Raw genomic sequence first — 27,898 nt, 5'->3', positions numbered from 1 at the left:
CCTGAGGGTCATCGGTCTTTGTTGAAAGTGCCTGGACACTATCCACTCCACACTAATATGTGACCAGGTGTCAGTCTGCTGCCAGTTTGGAAATATGTCACCCTGGCCATCGCAGTCATGAAAAAAGTGTTGCGAAAGTGCACAGATAGTTTTATCTCTGAAGGACCAGGTCCAACTTCAAACTGTCACTGACCCTTGATTAATTCATCAGAACTGGATGGGTGGCCATGTGCAAAGTTTGATACAGTGAATGAGAACTGAAATCACCTTTATTAAAAAAAAAAGAACTGGTATTATAATAAAAACAATGCAATTGAGAAAAATAGTATCAGTTATTTTAACAGATTTTATATTACAATATTGTGAAAAATGTATACATGACAGAGACATTAAGACAGAGACATTTAAAATTAATACATTTGGAATTTAAATATATACTGTAATTGGAAACTTATTAACCAGATATAGAATTATTATGTAAAAACAGTGAGTAAAATGATAATTTTTTCCTCGTGTGTTTTTGATATAGGAGACCTAGAGGCCTTATATACTGTAAGTGAGGATACAGTGCATCACCCCATTACATGAAATCTCCATTCAACCTCTGACTTTTATTTCATAGGATCTACAGACTTGAATCATCCAGACAGATGTCACTTCATCTGTGGATTAAGGCAAAAATGTGGCTCTAGGAGAGGGTTCTCCAACTGGCGGCCCGAGGGTGCCGAATTTCGCTCATAGGTGGTTTTATTTGCACCCCAAGTTTTCTGAGCAAAGAAAATACAATGTTTTTATTTTTTCATTGTTGGACATAATAGATTGTAAAAACACCAGGAGCTCCAAGTGATTTTCAATTGAGAAATCTGTTCCCCAGTATTCTCACGCATAATAGAGAGACATTTGGTCATCTACAAATGTAAGCAAGTTTTCGTCAAACATTATATCTGTTTGGGCTTCCTGCGGTCAATTTGCAGTCTCCAAATTATTTGTTCCGGTCCCCCGACCCTCCACACAAGAAAAAATAGGCCCGTGGCTGAATCTAGTTGACATACATAATACAGTGCTTTTTGTGACGAGAAAGATTTTGTCCATATTGTGTCTAAGAATGTCCATATCAATTCCTTGTGTTACTTGTCTCCTGTAGTTTGGTCTGGATCCTTCAGGTGGTTATAGCTGTAAAGGTTTTTCTGGTTGAGGAAAGTGAAAGGACTTGGTGGTGCAACTCCAATTACGGGTTTGATGCTCTCCCCCTCTCTCTCTCTCTCTCTCTCTCTCTCTCTCTCTCTCTCTCTCTCTCTCTCTCTCTCTCTCTCTCTCTCTCTCTCTCTCTCTCTCTCTCTCACTCTCACTCTCACTCTCACTCTCCTGGTTGTGAGTCCTGCTCAGACAAAGCTGAGGTGTTGGTCCTCTGGCACTCCATACTTGCCCTTATGCTCCTCAAACAGCTGGCTGAGTTCTTCTGTGTAGAGCTGATGGAGGGCGTCAAGCTCCTCCACTGTGGGCTTCTCATTCTTCTCCACTCTGATTGGCCGTCCCACTGTGGAAAGGTCCAAGGGTATGCATGATGACATTACATTCAAATATAGGTTACTGTAGTAGTCACTGGTGTACCACACAGCCCCACAGTGCAGGGGGGGGGGGGCATGAGCTCTGGAGGGCCCAAACCAAAAACAGGCCTTGTGAAACTGCGGTATGCCACTGGTAGTAGTGCATAATGAGCAAAAACATATTTGCTTTTGAATATGATTTTACTCATGAGTTTACTTTTCAAGTGGGGATTGAAAATTAAATATGCCATCGTTGGGCCTTGCCAATAGATGTACACAGACAGATGACTAACTGTGTGCCAGCCATTGTTGCTGAGTTGCGGCAAACTGACAATGTTACTATCTAGTAACATTCTAGTAAGTCAAATATTTCCAAGGGCAAAGCTGCCCCTCTCTGTCCCTCTCATATCAATATTCCTCATGTTTAATGACAGAGAACCATCTCTGCCAGTTAGTTTACTGATATGAAACTTCTGCCAAAAACAACAATTGCCTTGCAACATAGGAGAAAGATAGAGAAATAGGATAAAAAGATTTGGCAGATATAGTGACATAGAATGTTACTCACCCACAGTGTTGATGGGCTTCCTGTAGGGCATGATACCATAGCTGTACTGGAAAATGCCCCGTGCGTGGAAGAGGGGCAGAGAGATACCCATGAAGCTCTGCAGCTTGTCCTGAATCAAGCGGATCCAGGTGCCTCGAGAGTTTTCCACCTGGTCGAACAACTCATTCTCCCCGAAGGAGAAGACCGGCACCAGATGGGCACTAGGGAGGGAATGGGTAGAGGAGAGTAGTGGGGTGACGGAGGGGGAGAGGAGAGGTGAGGTGAGTTGAGACAGAAGTTTTGCCTTCAGTTTTGTTACGATCATCTCTATGAGTTTGTAAGGTACAGTATATTTGTAGAGAACAGGCCCAGTTTCCATTTTACTCATGGGTGTGTTGAAGTTTGTCATAAATGATTCCACTAATGATGTAATGACATGTAAACGCTTGATTTGAGCAAGCTTTGTGTATCCCACGAAATAAGACTCGAGCTGCTGTAGATGAACTCGCTGTATTACCAGCAAAATCAGGGGAAAACTGAGTTGGGTAATGTCATTCGAAAACATAATGTTAACTTTCAATGCTATGCGGATGACACACAGCTGTACATTTCAATGAAACATGGTGAAGCCCCAAAATTGCCCTCGCTGGAAGCCTGTGTTTCAGACATAAGGAAGTGGATGGCTGCAAACTTTCTACTTTTAAACATGGACAAAACAGAGATGCTTGTTCTAGGTCCCAAGAAACAAAGAGATCTTCTGTTGAATCTGACAATTAATCTTGATGGTTGTACAGTCGTCTCAAATAAAACTGTGAAGGACCTCGGCATTACTCTGGACTCTGATCTCTCTTTTGACGAACATATCAAGACTGTTTCAAGGACAGCTTTTTTCCATTTACGTAACATTCCAAAAATTATGCACAAAACTTAATCCATGCTTTTGTTACTTCTAGGTGAGACTACTGCAATGCTCTACATTCCGGCTACCCGAATAAAACACTAAATGAACTTCAGTTAGTGCTAAATACGCCTGCTAGAATTCTGACTAGACCAAAAAATTGGATCATATTACTACAGTAATAGCCTCCTTACACTTGCAAGGGCTGATTTCAAGGTTTTACTGCTAACCTACAAAGCATTACATGGGCTTGCTCCTACCTATCTTTCCAATTTGGTCCTGCCATACATACCTACACGTACACTACGGTCACAAGAAGCAGGCCTCATAATTGTCTCTAGAATTTCGAGGCAAACAGCTGGAGGCAGGAGTGTGAAGGTGAACGGAAAGGCACTGGAGCAACGAACTGCCCTTGCTGTCTCTGCCTTGGCCGGTTCCCCTCTCTCCACTGGGATTCTCTGCCTCTAACCTTATTACAGGGGCTGAGTCACTGGCTTTCTGGGGCTCTTCCATGCTGTCCATAGGAGGGGTGCGTCACTTGACTGGGTTGAGTCACTGACGTGGTCTTCCTGTCTGGGTTGGCGCCCCCCCCCCCTTGGGTTGTGCCGTGGCGGAGATCTTTGTGGGCTATACTCGGCCCTGTCTCAGGATGGTATTTTGGTGGTTGAAGATAACTCTCTAGTGGTGTGGGGGCTGTGCTTTGGCAAAGTGGGTGGGGTTATATCCTGCCTGTTTGTCCCTGTCCGGGGGTATCATCGGATGGGGCCACAGTGTCTCCTGACCCCTCCTGTCTCAGCCTCCAGTATTTATGATGCAGTAGTTTATGTGTCAGGGGGCTAGGGTCAGTCTGTTATATCTGGAGTATTTCTCCTGTCTTATCCGGCATCCTGTGTGAATTTAAGTATGCTCTTTTTAATTCTCTCTTTCTTTCTTTCTCTCTCTCGGAGGACCTGAGCCCTAGGACCATGCCTCAGGACTACCTGGCATGATGACTCCTTGTAGTCCCCAGTCCACCTGGCCGTGCTGCTGCTCCAGTTTCAACTGTTCTGCATGCGGCTATGGAACCCTGACGTGTTCACTGTGATTACTATTATTTGACCATGCTGGTCATTTATGAACATTTGAACATCTTGGCCATGTTAAGCAAAGAACAGAAGCATGGATAAACAATAACATTTTAAAAGCAATTAAGCTTAGAAATGAACACTTTCTGGAGTTCAGGAAATCCAGGGCAGATTATGTTTTTATTGACTGTCTATATACACATTGTATATAGACTCCCCCTTTTTTCTACTGTGTTATTGACTTGTTAATTGTTTACTCCATGTGTAACTCTGTGTTGTCTGTTCACACTGCTATGCTTTATCTTGGCCAGGTCGCAGTTGCAAATGAGAACTTGTTCTCAACTAGCCTACCTGGTTAAATAAAGGTGAAATAAAAATTTTAAAAAATAAACAAAAATAAAGAAATTAGGTGAACAGGATGATAGAGAAGGCCAAGAAAGATTATTTAAATGGTTGAGAACAGGAATAATCCAGGTAAATTATGGAATTGTCTGAAGCTGTTGGTTACAGTAACAGACTGAAGAACAAAACTCAAAAACTTAGCTTGGACATTGGAGGAAAGGTTACATCAGACAAGACCATGGTTGCAGACAGTCTGAATAGCTACGTTACAACTATAGCTAATACATTAGCGAGAAAATTACAGCAGTTTTACTAGCAGCAAGGGATTCAAGTCGATGCTTTTTCATTTGAAAAAGTGTCTGAGTCACAACAGTAACTCACATTGTAAATCTGTATATTGAACTAGGCATTTTTCCCAGTGAACTAAAACATGCAAGGGACATTCCTCTATATAATGAAAAGAATCATGTCGGCCTGTCTCAATCCTGTGTATTTTATCGAAGGTCATGGAAAAGGTTATGTTTGAGCAGATTGAGTTATATTTCCTTACATTACCTACTATATGAGCTCCAGTCTGGATTTAGGAAATCCCATTCCACTGACACTTGCCTACTAATTCTAACTGACCCCATCAGGAAGGAAGTAGATGGCGGGCCATTTTGTGCTATGGTTTATGTTAGATCTCCAAAAGCATTTGATACAGTGGATCATGAGATTATGTTAATCAAACGAAGAGCCATGACCTTTAACAACTTAGCCATGAATCTGTTATCTCTTATCTGATAGGAAAAAAACAGATGATGTATGTGGATGGGACCCGGTCTAAAACCACAATCTTGAACTTTTGGTACCCTAAGGGAATGTGCTGTGTTCACTTTTATTTCTGTTGTATATAAATGATCTGAAATCTGCCTGTACATGTGACCTTTTCCTCTATGCAGATAATTCTGCACTGTTGGTTTCCCACAAAGACAAAAATGTGGTTGAGAAAGCCCTCAGTGCTGAACTTCTGAACGTCAGTAAATGACTATACGACAGGAACCTACATGTGTCAAACAGACCACTATTGTCCCTGTGCCCAAGAAAGCGAAGGTAACCTGCCTAAATAATTACCGTAAGGGTAGACAACAACACATCTGCCACGCTGATCCTCAACACTGGGGCCCCTCAGGGGTGTGTGCTGAGTCCCCTCCTGTACTCCCTGTTCACCCACTACTGCGTGGCCAAGCACAACTCCAACACCATAATTAAGTTTGCTGATGATACAACGACAATGATGAGACAGACTATAGGCAGGAGGTCAGAGACCTGGCAGCGTGGTGCCAGGCCAACAATGTGAGCAAGACCAAGTAGCTGATCGTTGACTATTGGAAAAGGAGGGCCAAACAGGCCCCCATTAACAACGACTGGGCTGAATGGAGCGGGTCGAGAGTATAAGGGCATGAGGCGAGACCCAAATGTAGACACAGGCAGATGATTGAGCTCCGATATTTATTATAACAAAAGTCGTTGGCAAAGGGCAGGTTAGGTACAGGGGAGAGTTCATAAACCAGGTCAGAGTCCAAACTGTACCAGGCGATAGGCAGCCCCAAGGTCAGGACAGGCAGGGTTTCAGTAACCAGGTCCCGAGTCCAGACGTTACAAGACGATAGGCAGGCTTGAGGTCAAGGCAGGAAGAAAGGTCAGGCAGGAGGGTTTGGTGTCAGGACAGGCAAGCGTCAAAACCAGGAGGGCTAGGAAAAACAGAGACAAGGAAAAATAGGAGCAAGGAGAAAAACGCTGGTTGACTTGGCAAAACAAGACAAACTGGCACAGAGAGACAGGAAACACAGGGATAAATGCACTGGGGATAATAAGCGACACCTGAAGGGGGTGGAGTCAAGCACAAGGACAGGTGAAACAGATCAGGGCGTGACAGAGAGTTTCAAGTTCCTTGGTGTCCACATCACCAACGAACTATAATGGTTCAAACACACCAAGACAGTTGTGAAGAGGGCATGACAACACCTTTTCCTCTTCAGGAGACTGAAAAGATTGGGATGGGTCCCCAGATGCTCAAAAAGTTATACAGCTGCATCACTGAGAGCATCCTGATTGGTTCCATCACCGCCTGGTATAGCAACTGCTTGGCATCTGACCATAAGGCACTACAGAGGGTAGTGTGTAAGGGCCAGTACATCACTGGGGCCCAGCTTCCTGACGTCCAGGACCTATATACTATATATGCCTATAAAGGTGGTGTCAGAGGAAGGCCAAAAAATTGTCATAGACTCTTCTCTCTTCTCTCTGCTACCCCCAAGCCATAAGACTGCTGAACAATTAACCAAATGGCCACCCAGACTATTTACATTGAACACCCCCCCCCACTCCACCCGCTGCTACTCGCTGTTTATTATCTATCTTTGCATAGTCATTTTACAAATGACCTCGATTGACCTGTACCCCCACACATTGACTCAGTACTCCCTGTATATAGCCTCGTTATTGTCATGTAATTTTGTTGTGTTACTTTTTGATGATTATTTATTATTTTGTAAATATTTTCTTTACTCTATATCTTGAAATGCATTGTTGTTTAAGGGCTTGTAAGTAACCATCTCACGGTAATGTCTACCTGTTGTATTTGGTGGATGTGACAAATAAAGATTTATTTTATTAGATATGTCACTACACCTTGGAAAAACAGAGTCCCTCTTGTACTGGTCCACTGTGAAACTGAGGAAATCCCCTGTCTTTAAGGTGGTAGTAGGTGACATAGTGGTCACAGCAAAAGACTCAGTTAATTATCTTGGATGTGTGCTAGATAACCATCTGACAGGGGAGAGCATGGCACAAAAAGTTATCCAAAGTGAACCATAAAATTAGGTTCAAGGCAAGAACCTCCAAATATCTGGATAAGAATGCAGTGGTGGCATTGGTCACTTCATCTATGCGTGCTCTTCCTGGTACAGTAGTGCCCGGATGCCTGCAGACATCTCAGAGCAAATTAGTCAGGATTATTCTTAACCTTCCAGCACGTACTCATCTTGACCATTCCCACCTTGAAAGCCTCAGATGGCTCAAAGTGGAGGAGAGTTTCTCATATGAAGTTGTGTCATGTACATACGATAGTCCACAGTCTGGTCCCCAGGTACCTATGTAACTACTTGAACTTGTTCTGGGATAACCACAACTATTCCACTAGAAGGATGTAATAGTGGTATGGTGAAATAAACGTTTTGGTACTCAGCTGCCCCCTTAAAAAGGACCACAATGGAAATGGTGATATTTTATGTTGAGGCGTCACCGGCTGGAGCGCCCTCATATATGTATTTTAAAAATGGTCTAATAAATTCAATCAATCAAGGTGTCACTTCACTTGTCCCTCTGTATGTCATACGGTGCTTGCATGCTCCCAATTGAAATTCCCAAAGGGCTTACACATGGCACTATTTCAGTAAGCCATCCACAAGTACACACTGTGAATAGTAATATCAAACTATGATGAAGTGATTGACATAGTTGAAGTCACTTGTGTAACCATGAGAGTAGTTAGAAGATTTCATCGGAGACACAGGCAGTAAAATGTCCTCCGTCACCTCTGGCCCTGGTCTTACCCATGTTCCATTGCCAGTTTGATGAAGCCCTTCTTATTGGCTAAGAGAATGGTGAAGGCGCCAGGGCGTGCGTCAAGGGCCTCGGGGGCTCCTCCTACTGCTATAACAACGGCATTCCCACCTCCCTGTCGACGTAACAGATAGCTGGCACTCTCCTTGTCCGAGGGAATCAGACCTGGGACACACAGTAGACACTGAGATCAGGTGTAGTTAACAGTGGGGGGGACGTTTGGTGCACTATTCTTCACTGTCGAACAATGATCAAACATGTTAATTAGTATCATGATGGTTGTCCCTAATCAATCTATCAGTAAATCAATTAATCAGATGTATTTATATTGCTATCTTGTCTTTACAGCAACATCTGTCACAGAGTGTTTCACAGTAACCCTGCCTTGACCTTGACCTCTAACCCCAACCCCACTAACCTGCCATCATGATGTAGTCTCTGAAGAAGGGGGCTCTGAACCAGAGAGGTAGCATCAGCAGAAAGCTGTCCAGGCCAGGGAACAGTTTCCTGAAGCCTGTAGCATACGTGCAGAAGTTAGTGAAGGCTCCAGCCACCAGGATCCCATGGGGATGGAAACCAAGTATGTAGTTCTGCCTGGGGTCCAAGTCCACTGTCTTCACCAGCTGCAATACAACAAAGAGCAGAGTCACTTCTAAGGACTTCAATCGTCAAAATAGTTATGCACAACTGCACAACACAGTACACAGGATGCATCAAATGTGTTTCTAAATCTCAATCTTTATCAGAGACTTTCAAAACATTTGAAAGTTTAATTGAAAACCATACTCTCATGGAAGTCTATGAATTGACTTCCAGGTATTTGGCCTATATCTTCATCACGTCGCCTGTGTGAGTTCTCGCTGTTGTTTGTCTGCCTCCACAGCGGCTGTCAGAAGAGACTACCCTGCCTCTAACCAGTATTGACCAGTGTCGTCTGTCTCTGTGCATAGACAGAGATAAACAGGATGGAGGATCATGCCAGAGGTCACAGGATGGGGTCAAAAGTTCTTGTTAGCTACCCTGCTGAAAAAAAAGCATAGACCAGCATAAATTTCAAGCTAGTCCATGCTGGTCAATCGCTGGTCAGTGCTGGTCTGATGCTGGTCAAGCTTGTCCGACCAGCATGGTCTAGCTGGTCTAGCTGCCCAATGAACAAGGTGGACTCAGGTCTATTCTGTTTGAGACCCGGGGGACTCTGCATTGACTTGGACTTGAGAATATCAGATGCTTTTAGAGCATCTCTGATGGTATAAATACATTTGATTTTACTTCAGTCTATGGAAATGTTTTTTAGTCTCAGTCCACCCAATTTAAAAGTGCACATTGTGATGACCCTCCCTCTCTGTGTGCTGAATTCTTTCCCTCTGCTCTTGTTTTCCTTAATACGATGTCGGTGGGCAGGGCTGGAAGGGTCGTCAGCGAAATGGGACACACCTGGTCTCGGGTGTGTCCCAAGGATAAATACATCTTTCCCCCATTGTTGAGGAGACACTCTCCATGTAGACACTGTTTTTTTGTGGCATTTTGGAGCTTCTTTGTGTTAATTTGTTTTGGCACCTCAACACCCCTCATCATCACCATCTATGCACGTATCCACTCCCTTACACTGACTACACACACCATTGTTACTTGTGTAGGTTACTTTATTTAATAAATATATTTTTGCTATTTCTTTATATCCGCGTTGTCTTCCTCTTTGTTACGACCCGGTTCGTAACAACATTCACGTCTAGAACATTTGTTCTAACAGCATTTAAGATAAACATACACAATTAATTACAATGTCTGTATTAATAGGCTACCCCTACACTCTAAATGCTGGGTTTGTATCCTGACCCTACTACTGGGTTGCAGGTATTGGGTCATGTAGTTGTGTTGTTGATGCTAGTTTCTAGAGATATTACACACAGCGGGTCAGATCAGAAGACAGTTATTTATGGCCACCTGTGAGTAAATGTTATTCCAGGTCATCTGTTTTGTTTCATTAAGGTTGAAGACACTGACAGTTTTGTTGCATTAATGAGTTTTACACAAGTGTATGAGTTCCTTAGTTAAGAGACTATGAAAATCCCAACATTGGGATAGTTACCGCATTGTTACAATATGTAAATACTGTTATATTATATTAGAATATGTTATGTGCAAAAATATTTAAGGAATATTTATGGTGTACGAACTTAACAAGAATCATATTTACTCGCCAAAAATAACTATCTGAAAGCCACGCCACTAATATCAGATGGTCACCAACATACTGGCATCAGTGTTCAAAACAACCTGCGATGGTCACCAGAAAAAAAACGCATTAGTCGCCAGCATATGCTGGTCTATGTCGTTTTTTTTCAGCAGGGTAATCGTGCTGGGCATGTTATGCTCATGATCAGCATTGCTCAGTCATGTCAAAACAAAGCTGCCAACAAACAGTTTGTATCGACCTCAGTGTTTGAGATTAGCAGTTCAAGGTCAATCAGCTCCAAGAATCAAGTCCCCGCCTACTAGCTTGGGCTACACTAACCTCTCACTAGCAAAACAAGGGCAGTGCTTTGTGCTAAGTAAACACTAAGCACTTGGCATGGTGGGATTTATTGACTTTATGGATTGAGATGATTCATTCAAGGATGAATCCTATAGATTTCTGTCTTTCAATGACAAACAAATTTTAAGTAGATCAGATAGGTATGTTGTAGCTTTTGCCAAATAATGACATTAACATACACTATATATAGACAGAAGTATGTGGACACCCCTTCAAATTAGTTGCTGACAGGTGTATAAAATTGAGTACACAGCCATGCAATCTCAATCTCAACATTAGTAGTACAATGGCCTGACCGAAGAGCTCAGTGACTTTCAACGTGGCACCGTCATAGGATGCCACCTTTCCAACAAGTCAGTTTGTCAGATTTCTGCCCTACTGGAGCTGCCCTGGTCAACTGTGAGTGCTATTATTGTTAAGTGGAAACGTCTAAAAACAACAACGGCTCAATCGCGAAGTGGTAGGCCACACAAGCTCACAGAACGGGACCGCTGCGAAGTGGTAGGCCACACAAGCTCACAGAACGGGACCGCTGCGAAGTGGTAGGCCACTCAAGCTCACAGAACGGGACCGCTGCGAAGTGGTAGGCCACACAAGCTCACAGAGCGGGACCGCTGCGAAGTGGTAGGCCACACAAGCTCACAGAACGGGACCGCTGCGAAGTGGTAGGCCACACAAGCTCACAGAACGGGACCGCTGCGAAGTGGTAGGCCACACAAGCTCACAGAACGGGACCGCTGCGAAGTGGTAGGCCACACAAGCTCACAGAACGGGGCCGCTGCGAAGTGGTAGGCCACACAAGCTCACAGAACGGGACCGCTGCGAAGTGGTAGGCCACACAAGCTCACAGAACGGGACCGCTGCAAAGTGGTAGGCCACACAAGCTCACAGAACGGGACCGCTGCGAAGTGGTAGGCCACACAAGCTCACAGAACGGGAGCGCCGCGAAGTGGTAGGTCACACAAGCTCACAGAACGGGACCGCCGCGAAGTGGTAGGCCACACAAGCTCACAGAACGGGACCGCTGCGAAGTGGTAGGCCACTCAAGCTCACAGAACGGGACCGCTGCGAAGTGGTAGGCCACACAAGCTCACAGAGCGGGACCGCTGCGAGTGGTAGGCCACACAAGCTCACAGAACGGGACCGCTGCGAAGTGGTAGGCCACACAAGCTCACAGAACGGGACCGCTGCGAAGTGGTAGGCCACACAAGCTCACAGAACGGGACCGCTGCGAAGTGGTAGGCCACACAAGCTCACAGAACGGGGCCGCTGCGAAGTGGTAGGCCACACAAGCTCACAGAACGGGACCGCTGCGAAGTGGTAGGCCACACAAGCTCACAGAACGGGACCGCTGCAAAGTGGTAGGCCACACAAGCTCACAGAACGGGACCGCTGCGAAGTGGTAGGCCACACAAGCTCACAGAACGGGAGCGCCGCGAAGTGGTAGGCCACACAAGCTCACAGAACGGGACCGCCGCGAAGTGGTAGGCCACACAAGCTCACAGAACGGGACCGCTGCGAAGTGGTAGGCCACACAAGCTCACAGAACGGGACCGCTGCGAAGTGGTAGGCCACACAAGCTCACAGAACGGGACCGCTGCGAAGTGGTAGGCCACACAAGCTCACAGAAAGTGAGGACACACAATGCCCCCGTGCACAAAGTGAGGTCAATACAGAAATGGTTTGTCGAGATCGTTGTGGAAGAGCTTGACTGGCCTGCGCAGAGCCTTGACCTCAAACCTGTCGAAACCTTTGGGATGAATTGGAACACTGACTGCAAGCCAGGCCTAATCACCCAACATCAGTGCCCAACCTCACTAATGCTCTTGTGGCTGAAAGGAAGCAAGTCCCCGGAGCAACATCCCAACATCAAGTGGAAAGCCTTCCCAGAAGAGTGGAGGCTGTTATAACAGCAAAGGGGGGACCAACTCCATATTAATGCCCATGATTTTGTTATGAGATGTTCGACGAGAAGGTGTCCATATACTTTTGGTCATGTAGTGTATATTGCTAAGAATATGAGAGTAGGGTGAATCCCCTAGCGGGTCTCAAACCCAGGCCACCAGCGCCAATGATGAACACCCTTACCACTGTCCCAATAAGGGATATCTCTCTTTTTTTAAATTAAAAATATATATTTCACCTTTATTTAACCACGTAGGCTAGTTGAGAACAAGTTCTCATTTACAAATGTGACCTGGCCAAGATAAAGCAAAGCTGTGTGACACAAACAACAACAGAGTTACACATGGAATAAACAAACATACAGTCAATAACACAATAGTAAAAGAATATATACAGTGTGTGCAAATGAGCTAAGATAAGGGAGGTAAGGCAATAAATAGGCCGTAGTGGCGAAATAATGACAATTTAGTGATAGATGTGCAGAAGATAAATGTGCAAGTAGAGATACTGGGGTGCAAAGGAGCAAAAAATAAATAAATAACAGTATGGGGATGAGGTAGTTGGATGGGCTATTTACAGATGGGCTATGTACAGGACAGGTGAAGTCATCTGTGAGCTGCTCTGACAGATATGAGTCTCCAGCTTCAGTGATTTTTGCAATTTGTTCCAGTCATTGGCAGCAGAGAACTAGAAGGAAAGGCGTCCAAAGGAGGATTTGGCTTTGGGGGTGACCAGTGAAATATACCTGCTGGAGCGTGTGCTACGGGTGGGTGCTGCTATGGTGAGCAGTGAGCTGAGATGAAGCGGGTCACATCCGCCTACAGTATGTCGGCCTTCCACAACTGCGGTGAAAAGGGGGCCAAGCTACATTGGTGTTTGTCAGAAAATCGGTCTTCTCATGAAAAAGTTGGTAGCGTCCGAACAGTTTGGCCCACAGGGGAAAGGGAAGGCTCTATGGTGACTATGGTGTTACGAACACTATGGTGTTCTCCATTTTTTTCTTCAACCCCCACAAGTGTCACGGGACTCGTCTGAAGGTAACCTATACAAATTAATAGAAGTAAGGAGGTAGTTTTGTTCCAACAAAAATAAGGGGTTCTGAAATATGTGTCCAAACATTTTCTTATATTTCCTGAGCTTTCTTATATATAGAGAGTAGATAAGAGTACATACACTTCAAAACCTAGATAGAGTACATACACTTCAAAACCTTATTCCTTATGATTTACCTTTGGACTTCAATTTATGAATGTGTTATTCAATGCTTTTCTATGGGCTGTAGTAGTAAAGGCCAAATTACACAGAAAAATAGGGGTCCTAAAAGTCAAAAAGCAACTCGATCAAGTCCAAGTCTGGGCTCTGACTGGGCCACTCAAGGACATTCAGAGACTTGTCCCGAAGCCTATCCTGCGTTGTCTTGGCTGTGTGCTGAGGGTCATTGTCCTGTTGGAAGGGGAACCTTCACCCCAGTCTGAGGTCCTGAGCGCTCTGGAGCAGGTTTTCATCAAGGTGCTCTCTGTACTTTGCTCTGTTCATCTTTCCCTCGATCCTGACTAGTCTCCCAGTCCCTGCCACAGAATGATACTGCCACCACCATGCTTCACAGTAGGGATGGTGCCAGGTTTCCTCCAGACATGACACTTGGCATTCAGGCCAAAGAGTTCAACCTTGGTTACATCAGACTATACAGGCCTGATTGGTGGAGTGCTGCAGAGATGGTTGTCATCATTTGGGGTTTTGGGATTTTAAACAACCCGTTTGTCCTGCTCTCGTTTCCTGTAGTCCTCTATCTGATCATGAGATATTGCACTTTCCAAAAACAGATGACAGAATACGTCAAGCTCTAAGACTACTGTACTGTTTGTTTTTAGGGAATGGAACTTTGTCAGATGTTGTACTCGTGGTCAACACAGATGACTGTATGATTGAGAATGGAGCTCTAGTCGTGGATTGACATAGTGAGAGAACACTGGCCAATTGTTTAGTGGCCTGTCATTATTTTGGTCCCTGCTCACAGCAGCCTTTCTATTCAGGATTAATTATTGGCTCCTGTTTCTCCATGTTAACAAACAAACGAGTTTCCTTCTGATGCCTGTTTATACCCTGAACCCATTTTTCACATTTTCCCATCAGTCTTGACATGCACAGGCTTGGCATATGCATGTTGTTGCATTTTGGCTTAGAGTTGGGTTCAAACGCGACTAACATGTATACATTCTACAAATGTAAAGTCATGAGAGGAATCAGTGTCTAGTTAGTGTTGATTTCTGCAGAGAGCAGAACAGGTTTTCAAATCAGGTGGTTGGCTCACAGTCGGAGGCAGTGACGCTGTCATTAGGGACGGTGGTGGAGAACAAGACCTCAGTGTAACCGATGACACCCTCTGAAGGACACTGCTCTGTTCAGACTAACATTGACTCTTTATTCCAGCCTTAATAATGCATGAAGTCAAATGTTCGATCGGCACATTCCAGGAGATAATACAGGGGAAATGACATTCAAATGTGTTTGTTTGAGGAAGTCCTCTTTGTTGGGAACTTGTAATGTAGATGTGTTCAATGTACTGTATCTTTCCTTGAAAAATGAAGGAAAGTCCATATGACCTAATTATGTAAATTCCCCATTTGTGCGTGTGGCATTCAGAACTAATTTATGTTTTGCTTGAATGAGACATTACTCTCTCTAATAAAACGCATCTGCCTCAATAAAGCTCTGTCTGAATACTCAATACACACAGAACACTTTACATACAGTAGAACGTGTTGACTGTGTTCCCTAATCAATTGGTTTTGATATTTCATCTTATCAGTATACTGTATGGAACAATCAGGGACATTTACCCCCACTCAAAGGAGCAGAGTCTTGAGGTGGGGCCTCTACCTTGGGGAAACTTTGGACACACTGGAGAAGTGGCATTAAGGACACACTCTGTGCTAAGTACAAAAGATAAGCATGCTATCAAAGAAGATATCAGACTGATGTCGCGTCTGTTTTCAACTCACACTCTCAAACACATAGATCCCCTGAATGCAGCTCCCTCTCCAAATCCCAATCAGCTGAATTCTGATCACCTGTTCACACACCTGTATGTCATTATCACACACTATTTAATTCAGTTGCTCATGCTCATGTTGCAATGTTTGGCTGCTGCAGGGATGTCATTCACAGTGAGGATCAGCATGTTGTTGCGCTACTGTTGTCAGTCAATTGCCGGCTACAAACTAGTTAGGCTACTCCTACTTGGCTATCATATAGTCTACTTGTTTGTTCACAATACCAGCTTTCAGGCAGAGTCGGTGCGCTCTGTGAACACATTCATGGAGCATAATCCCTCCACCATACAATGAGGAAGTAACCTATGCAGGGGTAGAATACAGGCATAGCCACTTTAAGGTGGGGGCAAAAATAATTGGGGTGTGGGTTGGGAGGGGCTATATTTGTTCAATAATACAGGACAAGGCCCAGTACACTACTTTTGGAACTACTATTTTTTTTTTGTATAATTATTTGATTTATTTTAAGCAGCAGCATCCTCAGCACCCCTACTTCCCGTGACTATGCGTTGATATGTAGTGAGTGAGTAGCAATGTTTTCTGATTATGAGCAGGAGACAGAAGTGGTGCGTGGGTAAAATCACTGGGGAAGCCAAGTGTGTGTGTCCGTGTGTTCGTGCATGTAGAAAAACATGTTGACTCACCCTACTTGTAGAGAAATGCCAATGCAATCCTCTTCCATGTTGACGAAACAGTCTTACTCTGTCATACAGTACACGCTTCAATGTTTTGTTGTCCTAGGCTGCCTGGCTAAAATGCTTGCTCGATAGCCTAACTTCCATTCATGGGCAAAGTTAGCTAGTTTAGCATTCTACATCTAGCTACATATTGAACTTCCATCCTCAGGCCAGGGGAACAACAATTAATTAATGGTTGGATCAGAATTGCTGTTATTATTGGCCAGTAAGGCGAATTAAGTAAAACCACAAGTCCAAATCACTATCTCCATCCATGGCTAATTTAGGAAAGGGCCAATTTTAACTAGCCACCGGAGGACAACACCATCAGATGCAGCAATTCAAGTTTTTCTGCCAATGACATATGCTCCTAGTAGGATTTGATAGGAGTGATGCCAAATCCAAGCTGGCTTCCCGAGACATTTTTTTAAATTCTTTTTTTTATTTGATTTTTTTGGTGCGCCAGGACCATTCAGAGCTGAGCTCGCTCAGTTTAGCTCAATGCTGATTGGCAAATGTTATTTTTAATTTTTTGTCAATGGTGGCCAGATGCTGGCTGGCATCCCTTGCCTTCAATGCTAAGGGTGGCAACAATGTCAACTGCTTTCTCCTGTGAGATACATTCAGCCTCTTGCAAATTGAAGGAAAATTATGAAATACAGAGACAAAAGATACATTTTATGTTTTTACATTGCTGGGGGAGTGTCATTTTTAGGGGAAGCCTGGTTGCCTTGGCATCCATGAATATATGCCACTGGCAGGAGATGGTGCTTATCATGGTGATTCGATAGTATTTAAGTCTCTATGCTTAGTTTAGTGCAGCATCAGTATGGATAGTAACTATCACTGCATGTTGCGCCTCTCATGAGACTGCTGCAATCAATGCAAACATCAGTGAAGGCCTACATTTTATGAGTTTATGAGTGCTATGGGGCGATAGTCATTTAGTTCAGTTACCTTTGCATTCTTGGGTACGGGAACAAAGGTGGCCATCTTGAAGCATGTGGGGACAGCAGACTGTGATAGGGAGAGATTGAATATGACCGTAAACACAGCAGCCAGCTGGTCTAACTCTGAGGATGCGGCTAGGGATGCCGTCTAGGCCAGCAGCCTTGTGAAGGTTAACACTTTTTACAGTCTTATTCACGTTTGCCATAGAGAAGGAGAGCCCGCAGTTCTTGGTAGCTGGCCACGTTGGTAGTACTACTTGTCCGGGTTTTCCTTTTGTAGTCCGTGATTGTCTGTATTCCCTGCCACATATGTCTCATGAGCCATTGAATTGCGACTCCACTTTGTCTCTACTGATGTTTTGCCTGTTTGACTGCCTTGCGGAGGGAATGACTACTCTGTTTGTATTCTGCCATATTCCCAGTCACCTTGCCATGGTTAAATGCAGTGGTTCGCGCTTTCAGTTTTGAGCGAATGCTGCCATCCACGGTTTCTGGTTAGGGTCATGTATTAGTACTGTTATTACTGAATCTTCTGCTTGCATTTTGTTATCTTCATGTTACATCGAACACTACTCGGTCTTTCCATCGCTAAGCATATATTCACAGAAGTACAGCCTCATTTTAAATGGATACTACTGCCTAACCATAACTTGAAATCTGTGGAAGAAGAGTTATCACCTTGGACCTTAGTGGGGAATCTGACGCTGTGCGATGACTTATCAAGCCTTGATATAGTTGCAGCCGTGTTGGATGGGTGTTGATACTAGCATTACCTAGCATGCGGTGGGCTTGCTATACACTCACTTGGCGATCAGTGTTGGTGATCAAGCCTTCATTGCCTCTCAGGGGAATGTCTGTTAGTTCTTATTTCAGACACTCTTATATGCAACCTTATTCTAGTTATCTATGGGGTCTATTCTCTCTTCATCAGGTCATTCATTCTTCTCTCATGGCTCACCATTATATACTGTTAGACATTAGCCTTATAACATATATATATAGCCTTAACAATATTGTTGGTCCAGGTTGATTATCAGGTCACTCTCACTGTGCACGCTGCAGATGCATCAGCTACAGCTGAGCAATTTCAGTAGTACATTAGGCTATTTAGGTAGCTACGAAACAACCTGTACCAACGTTTAGTTGCAGTTTTGTGGTTTGTTAGTAATGCATATGTTTTATGCTATGTGATGGTATGTCATGGCTAAGCTGTGCACTCTGCAGCAGTCTATAATATATAATAATAATATAATAATAATATAATATATAATAATAATATATATGCCATTTAGCAGACGCTTTTATCCAAAGCGACTTACAGTCATGTGTGCATACATTCTACGTATGGGTGGTCCCGGGAATCGAACCCACTACCCTGGCGTTACAAGCGCCATGCTCTACCAATTGAGCTACAGAAGGGCCGTATGCTCTTCTCTCTGTACAATGTCTTCTGTAATATAACCATGTATGCCTTTGCTATTCCAATTTCAGTCTGGCAAATGCAGCTTTATCATGCTCTGTTAGCAGTGATTCAGTTCATTTTAGGCATCAGGACCCTTCAGCATGCAGTCTACTCAAGGATCCATGTCTGCCTACACTTCAGGGCCTATGGAGAAGGAATGAACATGTATATCAAAGAGTATCTCTCCTCTCTCAGTAGCACATGTTTGAGTTCACGTTAAGGCAACAGTGTTGGGTTACATTACTCTGGCTTTATGGGCTCTTCAGTCTGAAATGCACTAAATGTTCCTCTGCTTTATTTTTGCATGTCCTCTTTCATGTTATGTTGCCTGCAGGCTGAGCACGGGCAGCACCTGGCGAACCTCTTGTTCAACATTGATGCTGGCAACCAATGCAAAGTTACTGGAACTCATCATGGCTCTGGTTCTTTCATCAGTATTGAGGGCAAGCTCTAAGCTCTGGGCATCGAAATCTGCATCGGAGGTGCTACTGCTCTCAATACATCCCGGCTTCACTCTGATCCACCGCTGTTACGTTTGATTGATTCTGAGATTGTGGAACCTACATGAGTTCCTCCAGTATTGCTACAGTTGAAGTCTGACGTTTACTTACACTTAGGTTGGTGTCATTAAAATGTGTTTTTCAACCATTCCACAAATTTCTTATTAACAGATTATAGTTTTGGCAAGTTGGGTAGGACATCTACTTTGTGCATGAAACAAGTAATTTTTCCTACAATTGTTTACAGACAGATTACTTCACATACAGTGAATTATATCACAATTTCAGTGGGTCAGAAGTTTACATGCACTAAGTTGACTGTGCCTTTAAACAGCTTGGGGAAAAAAATGTCATGGCTTTAGAAGCTTCTGATAGGCTAATTGACAACAATTGAGTCAATTGGTGGTGTGCCTGTGGCAGCACTTCAAGGCGTACCTTCAAACTCAGTGCCTCTGCTTGACATCATGGGAAAATCAAAAAGAAATCAGCCAAGACTTCATAAAAGAAATTGTAGACCTCCACAAGTCTGGTTCATACTTGGGAGCAATTTCTAAATGCCTGAAGGTACCACGTTCATCTGTACAAACAATCGTACACAAGTATTAAAAACCATGGGATCACGCAGCCTTCATACCGCTCAGGAAGGAGACGAGTTCTGTCTCCTAGAGATGAACGTACTTTGGTGCGTAAAGTGCAATAGAACAACAGCAAAGGACCTTGTGAAGAAGCAGGAGGAAACAGGTACAAAAGTATCTGTATCCACAGTAAAACGAGTCCTACATCAACATAACCTGAAAGGCCGCTCAGCAAGGAAGACGACACTGCTCCAAGCCCGCCATAAAAAAGCCAGACTACAGTTTGCAACTGCACATGGGGACAAAGATCGTACTTTTTAGAGAAATGTCCTCTGGTCTGATGAAACAAAAATAGTTTGGCCATAAGTTTGGCCATAATGACCATTGTTATGTTTGGAGGAAAAAGGGGGAGGCTTGCAAGCTGAAGAACACCATCCCAACCGTGAAGCACGTGGGTGGCAGCATCATCTTTGCTGCAGGAGAGACCTTTGCACTTCACAAAACAGATTGCATCATGAGGTAGGAAAATTATGTGGATATATTGAAGCAACATCAAGACATCAGTCAAGAAGTTAAAGCTTGGTCGCAAATGGGTCTTCCAAATGGACAATGACCCCAAGCATACTTCCAAAGTTGTTGTAAAATGTCTTAAAGACAACAAAGTCAAGGTATTGGAGTGGCCATCACAAAGCCCTGACCTAAATCCCATAGAAAATGTGTGGGCAGAACTGAAAAAGCGTGTGCGAGCAAGGAGGCCTACAAACCTGACTCCGTTACACCAGCTCTGTCAGGAGGAATGGGCCAAAATTCACCCAGCTTATTGTGGGAAGCTTGTGGAAGGCTACCTGAAACGTTTGACCCAAGTTAAACAATTTAAAGGCAACGCTACCAAGTACTAAATGAGCGTATGTAAACTTCTGACCCACCGGGAATGTGATGAAAGAAATAAAAGCTGAAATTAATAATTCTCCCTTCTAGTATTCTGACATTTCACATTCTTAAAATAAAGTGTTGATCCTAACTTTTCTAGGATTAAATGTCAAGATGTTTAAATGTATTTGGCTAAGGTGTATGTAAACTTCCTAATTCAACTGCATATGATCACGATTGTCAGCCCAAGTGGTCCAGTAGCTATGTTGCATTGGTAGAATATCCTCATACGGTAAAATGACAGCTCTTTATTTTTTTTAGAACAAATTCTTATTTTCAATGACGGCCTAGGAACAGTGGGTTAACTGCCTGTTCAGGGTTAGAACGACAGATTTATACCTTGTCAGCTTGGGGATTTGAACTTGCAACCTTCCAGTTACCAGTCCAACGCTCTAACCACTAGGCTACCCTGCCGCCCCATTTATGACTCAATGGGCTTCAAAAAGAGCAGTCTTCAGGCAATGTCAAAAGATTACCTAACAACCTCACTCTATAGAAAAAAAAATAGGTTCACGTTAAGTTAAGTAAAGGGTGTTTCGGCTCCTACAATAATTTTATTAGCGGCTTTCTATGGTTTTTACTGTTGGGGAATAGACTTCGTATTAATTTCTCTTTAATCATTGCATGATCTCGGATTTAATTATGGTCACTCCACTCATATGTTTACAGTGTTGGTAAAGCATTCTTAAACTGATAGGATGGGTAAAGTTACTACTGTTGTCATTGCCCAAACTAACGCTGCTTTCTGTCCTCCCTTCCATGTTACGCTACCTGCAATGGTGACCACTGACCACGCCGGGCGAACCATTATTCCTCACCGACGGTGGCAAACCAATGACGAGATACTGGTTTTCATCACGGTTCCATCTCCTTAGCTCACAGCGTTGACAATCTCTTGAGCTGTACACAGCTCATTCATTTCGCATCGGCGCTGCTTAATCGGCATCTCTATCTGTCCCTGCATACACACTGAAGATCACGGGGGTCAGTCCTCTGCTTCCTACAAACGCTATATTAGATTAAACGCCAATAAGATTTTGGATGCCCAAAAGTGATGAGTTCATCTGCCAGTTCCATGCCTTTTATACTATAGTTTGGTATGACTGGGTTCAGCCCATGGTCAATAGCATTGCTTTGGCACTACCAGTATCGTAATAAAGTTCAGTGCATAACTACAGATGGTTGGCTGGGTGCATATTGCTTAGGTTGCTTGTTAGATGGTAGATATTTAATGTAGGCCAACAGATGACCAGGCTACTTGTATTGATCAGTGAGGGCACCTGGCGATGCATCTCTAGGGCAGCTGGGTTCACACTGTTACATTGGCAAGATAGGCAGATTAAGCTCACCTCAAGTGAGGTTACCCAGCATTATGTGTGGCATAAACTGAGCAACGTATGACTTCTATCCCTCATGACATGGTTAACATTCTCACCTGGTATTCGTTCTTGCGCTGGTAGATGCACTTTAGCTGGTCTATTTGATCATATCTAAACAGCACTCTGCCGTAGCTACACATAGTCGGATGGTGTGAGGTTCTGCTGTTTTGGGGGATTGTGTAGTTTCCAGTGCTCACTGACTGTAGGCTATTTAATATTGACTCTTTGCTTGGGCAGTGAGCAATCCTGAAGGAGCAGAGCCTTTACATTTTTTTAATTTAACCTTTATTTAACTAGGCAAGTCAGTTAAGAACAAATTATTATTTACATAGCGCCAATACTTGCATTATTGATTGCTTAGTAAATGGTTAAACATACAGTGCCTTGCGAAAGTATTCGGCCCCCTTGAACTTTGCAACCTTTTGCCACATTTCAGGCTTCAAACATAAAGATATAAAACTGTATTTTTTTGTGAAGAATCAACAACAAGTGGGACACAATTATGAAGTGGAACGACATTTATTGGATATTTCAAACTTTTTTAACAAATCAAAAACTGAAAAATTGGGCGTGCAAAATTATTCAGCCCCCTTAAGTTAATACTTTGTAGCGCCACCTTTTGCTGCGATTACAGCTGTAAGTCGCTTGGGGTATGTCTCTATCAGTTTTGCACATCGAGAGACTGCATTTTCCCCCCATTCCTCCTTGCAAAACAGCTCGAGCTCAGTGAGGTTGGATGGAGAGCATTTGTGAACAGCAGTTTTCAGTTCTTTCCACAGATTCTTGATTGGACTTTGACTTGGCCATTCTAACACCTGGATATGTTTATTTTGAACCATTCCATTGTAGATTTTGCTTTATGTTTTGGATCATTGTCTTGTTGGAAGACAAATCTCCGTCCCAGTCTCATGTCTTTTGCAGACTCCATCAGGTTTTCTTCCAGAATGGTCCTGTATTTGGCTCCATCCATCTTCCCATCAATTTCAACCATCTTCCCTGTCCCTGCTGAAGAAAAGCATACCCAAACCATGATGCTGCCACCACCATGTTTGACAGTGGGGATGGTGTGTACAGGGTGATGAGCTGTGTTGCTTTTACGCCAAACATAACATTTTGCATTGTTGCCAAAAAGTTCAATTTTGGTTTCATCTGACCAGAGCACCTTCTTCCACATGTTTGGTGTGTCTCCCAGGTGGCTTGTGGCAAACTTTAAACAACACTTTTTATGGATATCTTTAAGAAATGGCTTTCTTCTTGCCACTCTTCCATAAAGGCCAGATTTGTGCAATATACGACTGATTGTTGTCCTATGGACAGAGTCTCCCACCTCAGCTGTAGATCTCTGCAGTTCATCCAGAATGATCATGGGCCTCTTGGCTGCATCTCTGATCAGTCTTCTCCTTGTATGAGCTGAAAGTTTAGAGGGACGGCCAGGTCTTGGTAGATTTGCAGTGGTCTGATACTCATTCCATTTCAATATTATCGCTTGCACAGTGCTCCTTGGGATGTTTAAAGCTTGGGAAATCTTTTTGTATCCAAATCCGGCTTTAAACTTCTTCACAACAGTATCTCGACCTGCCTGGTGTGTTCCTTGTTCTTCATGATACTCTCTGCGCTTTTAACGGATCTCTGAGACTATCACAGTGCAGGTGCATTTATACAGAGACTTGATTACACACAGGTGGATTGTATTTATCATCATTAGTCATTTAGGTCAACATTGGATCATTCAGAGATCCTCACTGAACTTCTGGAGAGAGTTTGCTGTACTGAAAGTAAAGGGGCTGAATAATTTTGCACGCCCAATTTTTTCCATTTTTGATTTGTTAAAAAAGTTTGAAATATCCAATAAATGTCGTTCCACTTCATGATTGTGTTTTATATCTTTATGTTTGAAGCCTGAAATGTGGCAAAAGGTCGCAAAGTTCAAGGGGGCCGAATACTTTAGCAAGGCACTGTACAGTACCAGTCAAACATTTGGACAGACCTACTTATTCCATGGTTTCTTTATTTTTACTATTTTCTACATTGTAGAATAATAGTTTGACATCAACTATGAAATAACACATATGGAGTAATTTAGTAACTAAAAAAGTGTTAAACAAATCAAAGTATATTTAATATTTGAGATTCTTCAAAGTAACCACCCTTTGCCTTGACAGCTTTGCACATTCTTGGCATTATCTCAACCAGCTGCATGAGGTAGTCACCTGGAATGTATTTCAATTAACAGGTGTGCCCTGTTAAAAGTTAATTTGTGAAATGTCTTTCCTTAATGCATTTGACCCAATCAGTTGTGTTGTGACAAGGTTGGGTGGTATACAGAGGATAGACCTATTTGGTAAAATAGTCCATATTATGGCAAGAAGAGCTCAAATAGGCAAAGAGAAACGACAGTCCATCATTACTTTAAGACATGAAGGTCAGTCAATACGGAACATTTCAAGAACTTTTGAAATTTCTTCAAGAGCAGTCGCAAAAACCATCAAGCACTATGATGAAACTGGTTCTTATGAAGACTGCCACAGGAAAGGAAGACCTAGAGTTACCTCTGCTGCAGAGGATAAGTTCATTAGAGTTAACTGCACCTCAGATTTGCAGCCCAAATAAATGCTTCACAGAGTTCAAGTAACAGACACATCTCAACATCAACTGTTCAGAGGAGAATGAGTAAATCAGGTCTTCATGGTCGAATTGCTGCAAAGGAACCATTTCTAAAGGACACCAATAATAAGAAGATACTTTAAATACGAGCAATGGACATTAGACTGGTGGAAATCTGTCCTTTGGTCTGATGAGTCCAAATTTGAGATTTTTGGTTACAACCGCTATGTCTTTGTGATGCAGGGTATGTAAACGGATGATCCCCGCTTGTGTGGTTCCAAGCATGAAGCATTGAGGAGGAGGTGTGTTGGTATGGGGGTGCTCTGCTGGTGACACTGTCTGTGATTTATTTAGAATTCAAGGCACACCTGACCAGCATGCATTCTGCAGCGAAATGCCATCCCATCTGGTTTGCGCTTTGTGGGACTATCATTTGTTTTTCAACTGGACAATGATCCAAAACATACCTCCAGGCTGTGTAAGGACTATTTGACCAAGGAGAGTGATGAAGTGCTGCATCAGATGACCTGGCCTCCAATCACCCGACCTCAACCCAATTGAGATGGTTTGGGATGAGTTGAACAGCAGAGTGAAGGAAAAGCAGCCAACAAGTGCTCAGCATATTTGTAAACTCTTTCAAAACAGTTGGAAAAGCATTCCTCATGAAGCTGGTTGAGAGAATGCCAAGAGTGTGCAAAGCTGTCCTCAAGGCAAAGGGTGGCTACTTTAAAGAATCTCAAATATAAAATATATTTCGATTTGTTTAACACTTTTTTGGTTACTACATGATTCCATGTGTTATTTCATAGTTCTGATGTCTTCACTATTATTCTTCAATGTAGAAAATAGTAAAACTAAAGAAAACCCATTGAATGAGTAGGTGTGTCCAAACTTTTGACTGGTACTGTATTTCTATGTCTTTTCTATCTGAAATTACGTAGAGCCAGTTCAGAAAAGAAACCCGAGTGCCCCGCATCAGCTGAGATGGCATAAATTAGAGGCTTATATCAATCACACCTACCTTATTCGTCAGTCTATTCAAGCTGACCGGATCTGCTCACTCATCCTGCTACCGCTTGCTGCTACTATGCACTGGCTTTTCCACCCCAGCATCCACCTGTTAGGTTCTGTGTTCCTGCTGGGGGGATGGTATAGTTTACTACGCTCACTGCCTGTAGGCTGGCGATTTTATATTGACGCTTTGCTTGGGCAGTGAGCTACCCTGAACGAGCAGAGCCTATATCGGCAAGACTTGCATTATTAATTGTTTAATAAATGGTTAAACATATTTCTACATCGTTCATTTCAGAAAGAAAGCACCATCTGAGGATTGTTTTATCAATGGCAGCAAAAGTCATTCTATGTTTACAATGAAGGTTTACATTGGTATGTCTCACTAGGGCTGTTGTTGGAGATCCAAACGCATCACTGAATTTACATAAACAATACATTTATGATTATCTATGGCTGATTTCTAGGTCATCTGAAAATAACAATTGATTACAATGACCAATAGAAGCTTAAAAAAGAGAAACACTACCATTCACATAAAATTAATAAATACATAGGTCTAAGCTATACCATTAGAATAACAATTATGGATTTAACAATGTCAAAGATAATTCATGTGTCCCTATTGAGACTTTCAATTAGACAAACTATAGATAACAAAGCTCTGCATAGCAATTGAAAGGAAAAATACACATCTGAGCCATTTTGTTGTTGATGTTCACATGCTTATCAGTACAGACCAAAGTGTACATTCTGACCAAGGGCAAGAGCGTGGACCCATCTCAGCAGAAGGATATTGCAGGCTCACAGGCCTCCAAGCTCCATAGAATAGAATCAAAGATTGGTATATCCTTTTAAACAGGATTTCTTACTGCACTATCCAATAACACAGCATATTGGTATGACTTTGAGAGACTAAGTTCTTAGGATCAAATTCCCAACAAATACCAACTCACATTTCTTAGCTGAACTTGAATGTCTCTACACACAATCCATATATCACCACTAGATGGTGACATCAACCAGCAACAGCTGTAGATAGGGCCTATCCATCCCTGGACTGGGCACTGCTTTTTTATTGAAGCCCCAAAAAAACATAGTCACAAACACTCACAAAAGAGTGCAGTAAACACAGTGAAGTCATCCCACCTTTACAGGGAAGTAGTCCCTCATGTAGTCCCAGACACGTAGATTGGAGAGGAAGTGAACCCTGTTGCCCCCCTTGGATGGTGTTTCCCAGTCGATGAACCACCAGCAGGCGTACAACACGCTGACCAGCCAGAACCGAGTGAACATCAACACAAAGAACAGCACGATGCAGCTTGGAGCTGGAGGAAGACAACCAATACACACAGACAGACACACACACACACACACACACACACACACACACACACAGACAGGCGTGATGGGCACTGCACTATTAGGTTGCATCTCTTAACCTGCTGACATACTGAGCAGCAGTGATCAAGAGAGCGACAGGGATAGAGAGATAGAAAAGGGAAGAGAGAGATCTAAGCAAACCCGAGAAGTGTACTACAACTCAAGCCATGAGTTTTTCCTGACCACGTGACGTGACCTGAACAGATTGACCAATAACTAGGACCCAGAGTTTTTCCTTGTCAGGTCATGTGGTCATAAAAAACAAATACCAGGAAGTGTGTTTCCTCTTGTCCACTAGGTACCACTGATGCACAGTATTCAATCCATCTCAAAAATCATTTTAAAAGTATGAAAGGTCTCATGGACAAATCTATTGCAACACACATGGAGTCTCTCCACTGTCCAACACATGTTATGTAAGAGTTACTTAAGAGTTGGATATGGGAGTTTCTTCTGTATGCATGTATTTGTGTAAGCATCGTTCCTTGCTCTGTTTCAGGCACAACTCCATGGGCACATGGAAGTCAGCCAGCAGTGGAAACTCTCAAAGAATTTCATTTCAACTTCTCCACACCGAGCAACCCATTAAGCAAACAGAACTGGACACAAGGCACTGGACACAAGGCACAAGGCACTTAACACTTGATAAGAAATGAGGAAGAAAGGCTAGCTAACAAAGCTGCACAGCACACACAGACAGCCCAGGACAGAGCAGAACAGTGGCAGACTCACCCAGGCCCAGAAAGGAGAAGACCCACTGTAGCACCGAGGCCGTCTGCAGTCTTCTGCTTAGGGGCAGGTCGGTAGGGGCAAACTGGATATTCATGGTGGGGACTGAAGAGCCTGGCAGTGCAGGTAGACAGAAGGCTTATGTCTGGGACACCCGGAAGAGGAGAAGAGTGAGTTAAGTGGGTCCAAAGTCTGCCTTT

At 43.3% G+C, this 27,898-nt stretch overlaps 1 protein-coding gene across 2 annotated transcripts; it reads right to left on the bottom strand.

The window, feature by feature from the left end:
- Window positions 1-1,243: 1,243 nt before the first annotated feature.
- LOC118390098 (2-acylglycerol O-acyltransferase 2-A-like) lies at window positions 1,244-27,898 on the bottom strand. 2 transcript variants are annotated; one of them, XM_035780319.2, is made up of 7 exons: window positions 27,702-27,898; window positions 26,736-26,914; window positions 17,133-17,192; window positions 8,423-8,627; window positions 7,995-8,169; window positions 2,116-2,315; window positions 1,244-1,537 (listed from the first exon to the last, which is right to left on the bottom strand). In XM_035780319.2, the coding sequence occupies exons 1-7, from the start codon at window positions 27,793-27,795 to the stop codon at window positions 1,383-1,385; spliced, it is 1,068 nt and encodes a 355-aa protein (XP_035636212.1). In that variant the 5' UTR covers window positions 27,796-27,898; the 3' UTR covers window positions 1,244-1,382. The 2 variants fall into 2 exon arrangements, with proteins under 2 accessions (XP_035636212.1, XP_035636214.1); XM_035780321.2 differs by lacking the exon at window positions 17,133-17,192 and having other exon boundaries at window positions 27,702-27,888.

This window comes from Oncorhynchus keta, chromosome 11 (assembly GCF_023373465.1).
Source record: "Oncorhynchus keta strain PuntledgeMale-10-30-2019 chromosome 11, Oket_V2, whole genome shotgun sequence".
NCBI lineage: Eukaryota > Metazoa > Chordata > Actinopteri > Salmoniformes > Salmonidae > Oncorhynchus > Oncorhynchus keta.
This window is presented reverse-complemented; position numbering and strand designations above follow the sequence as displayed.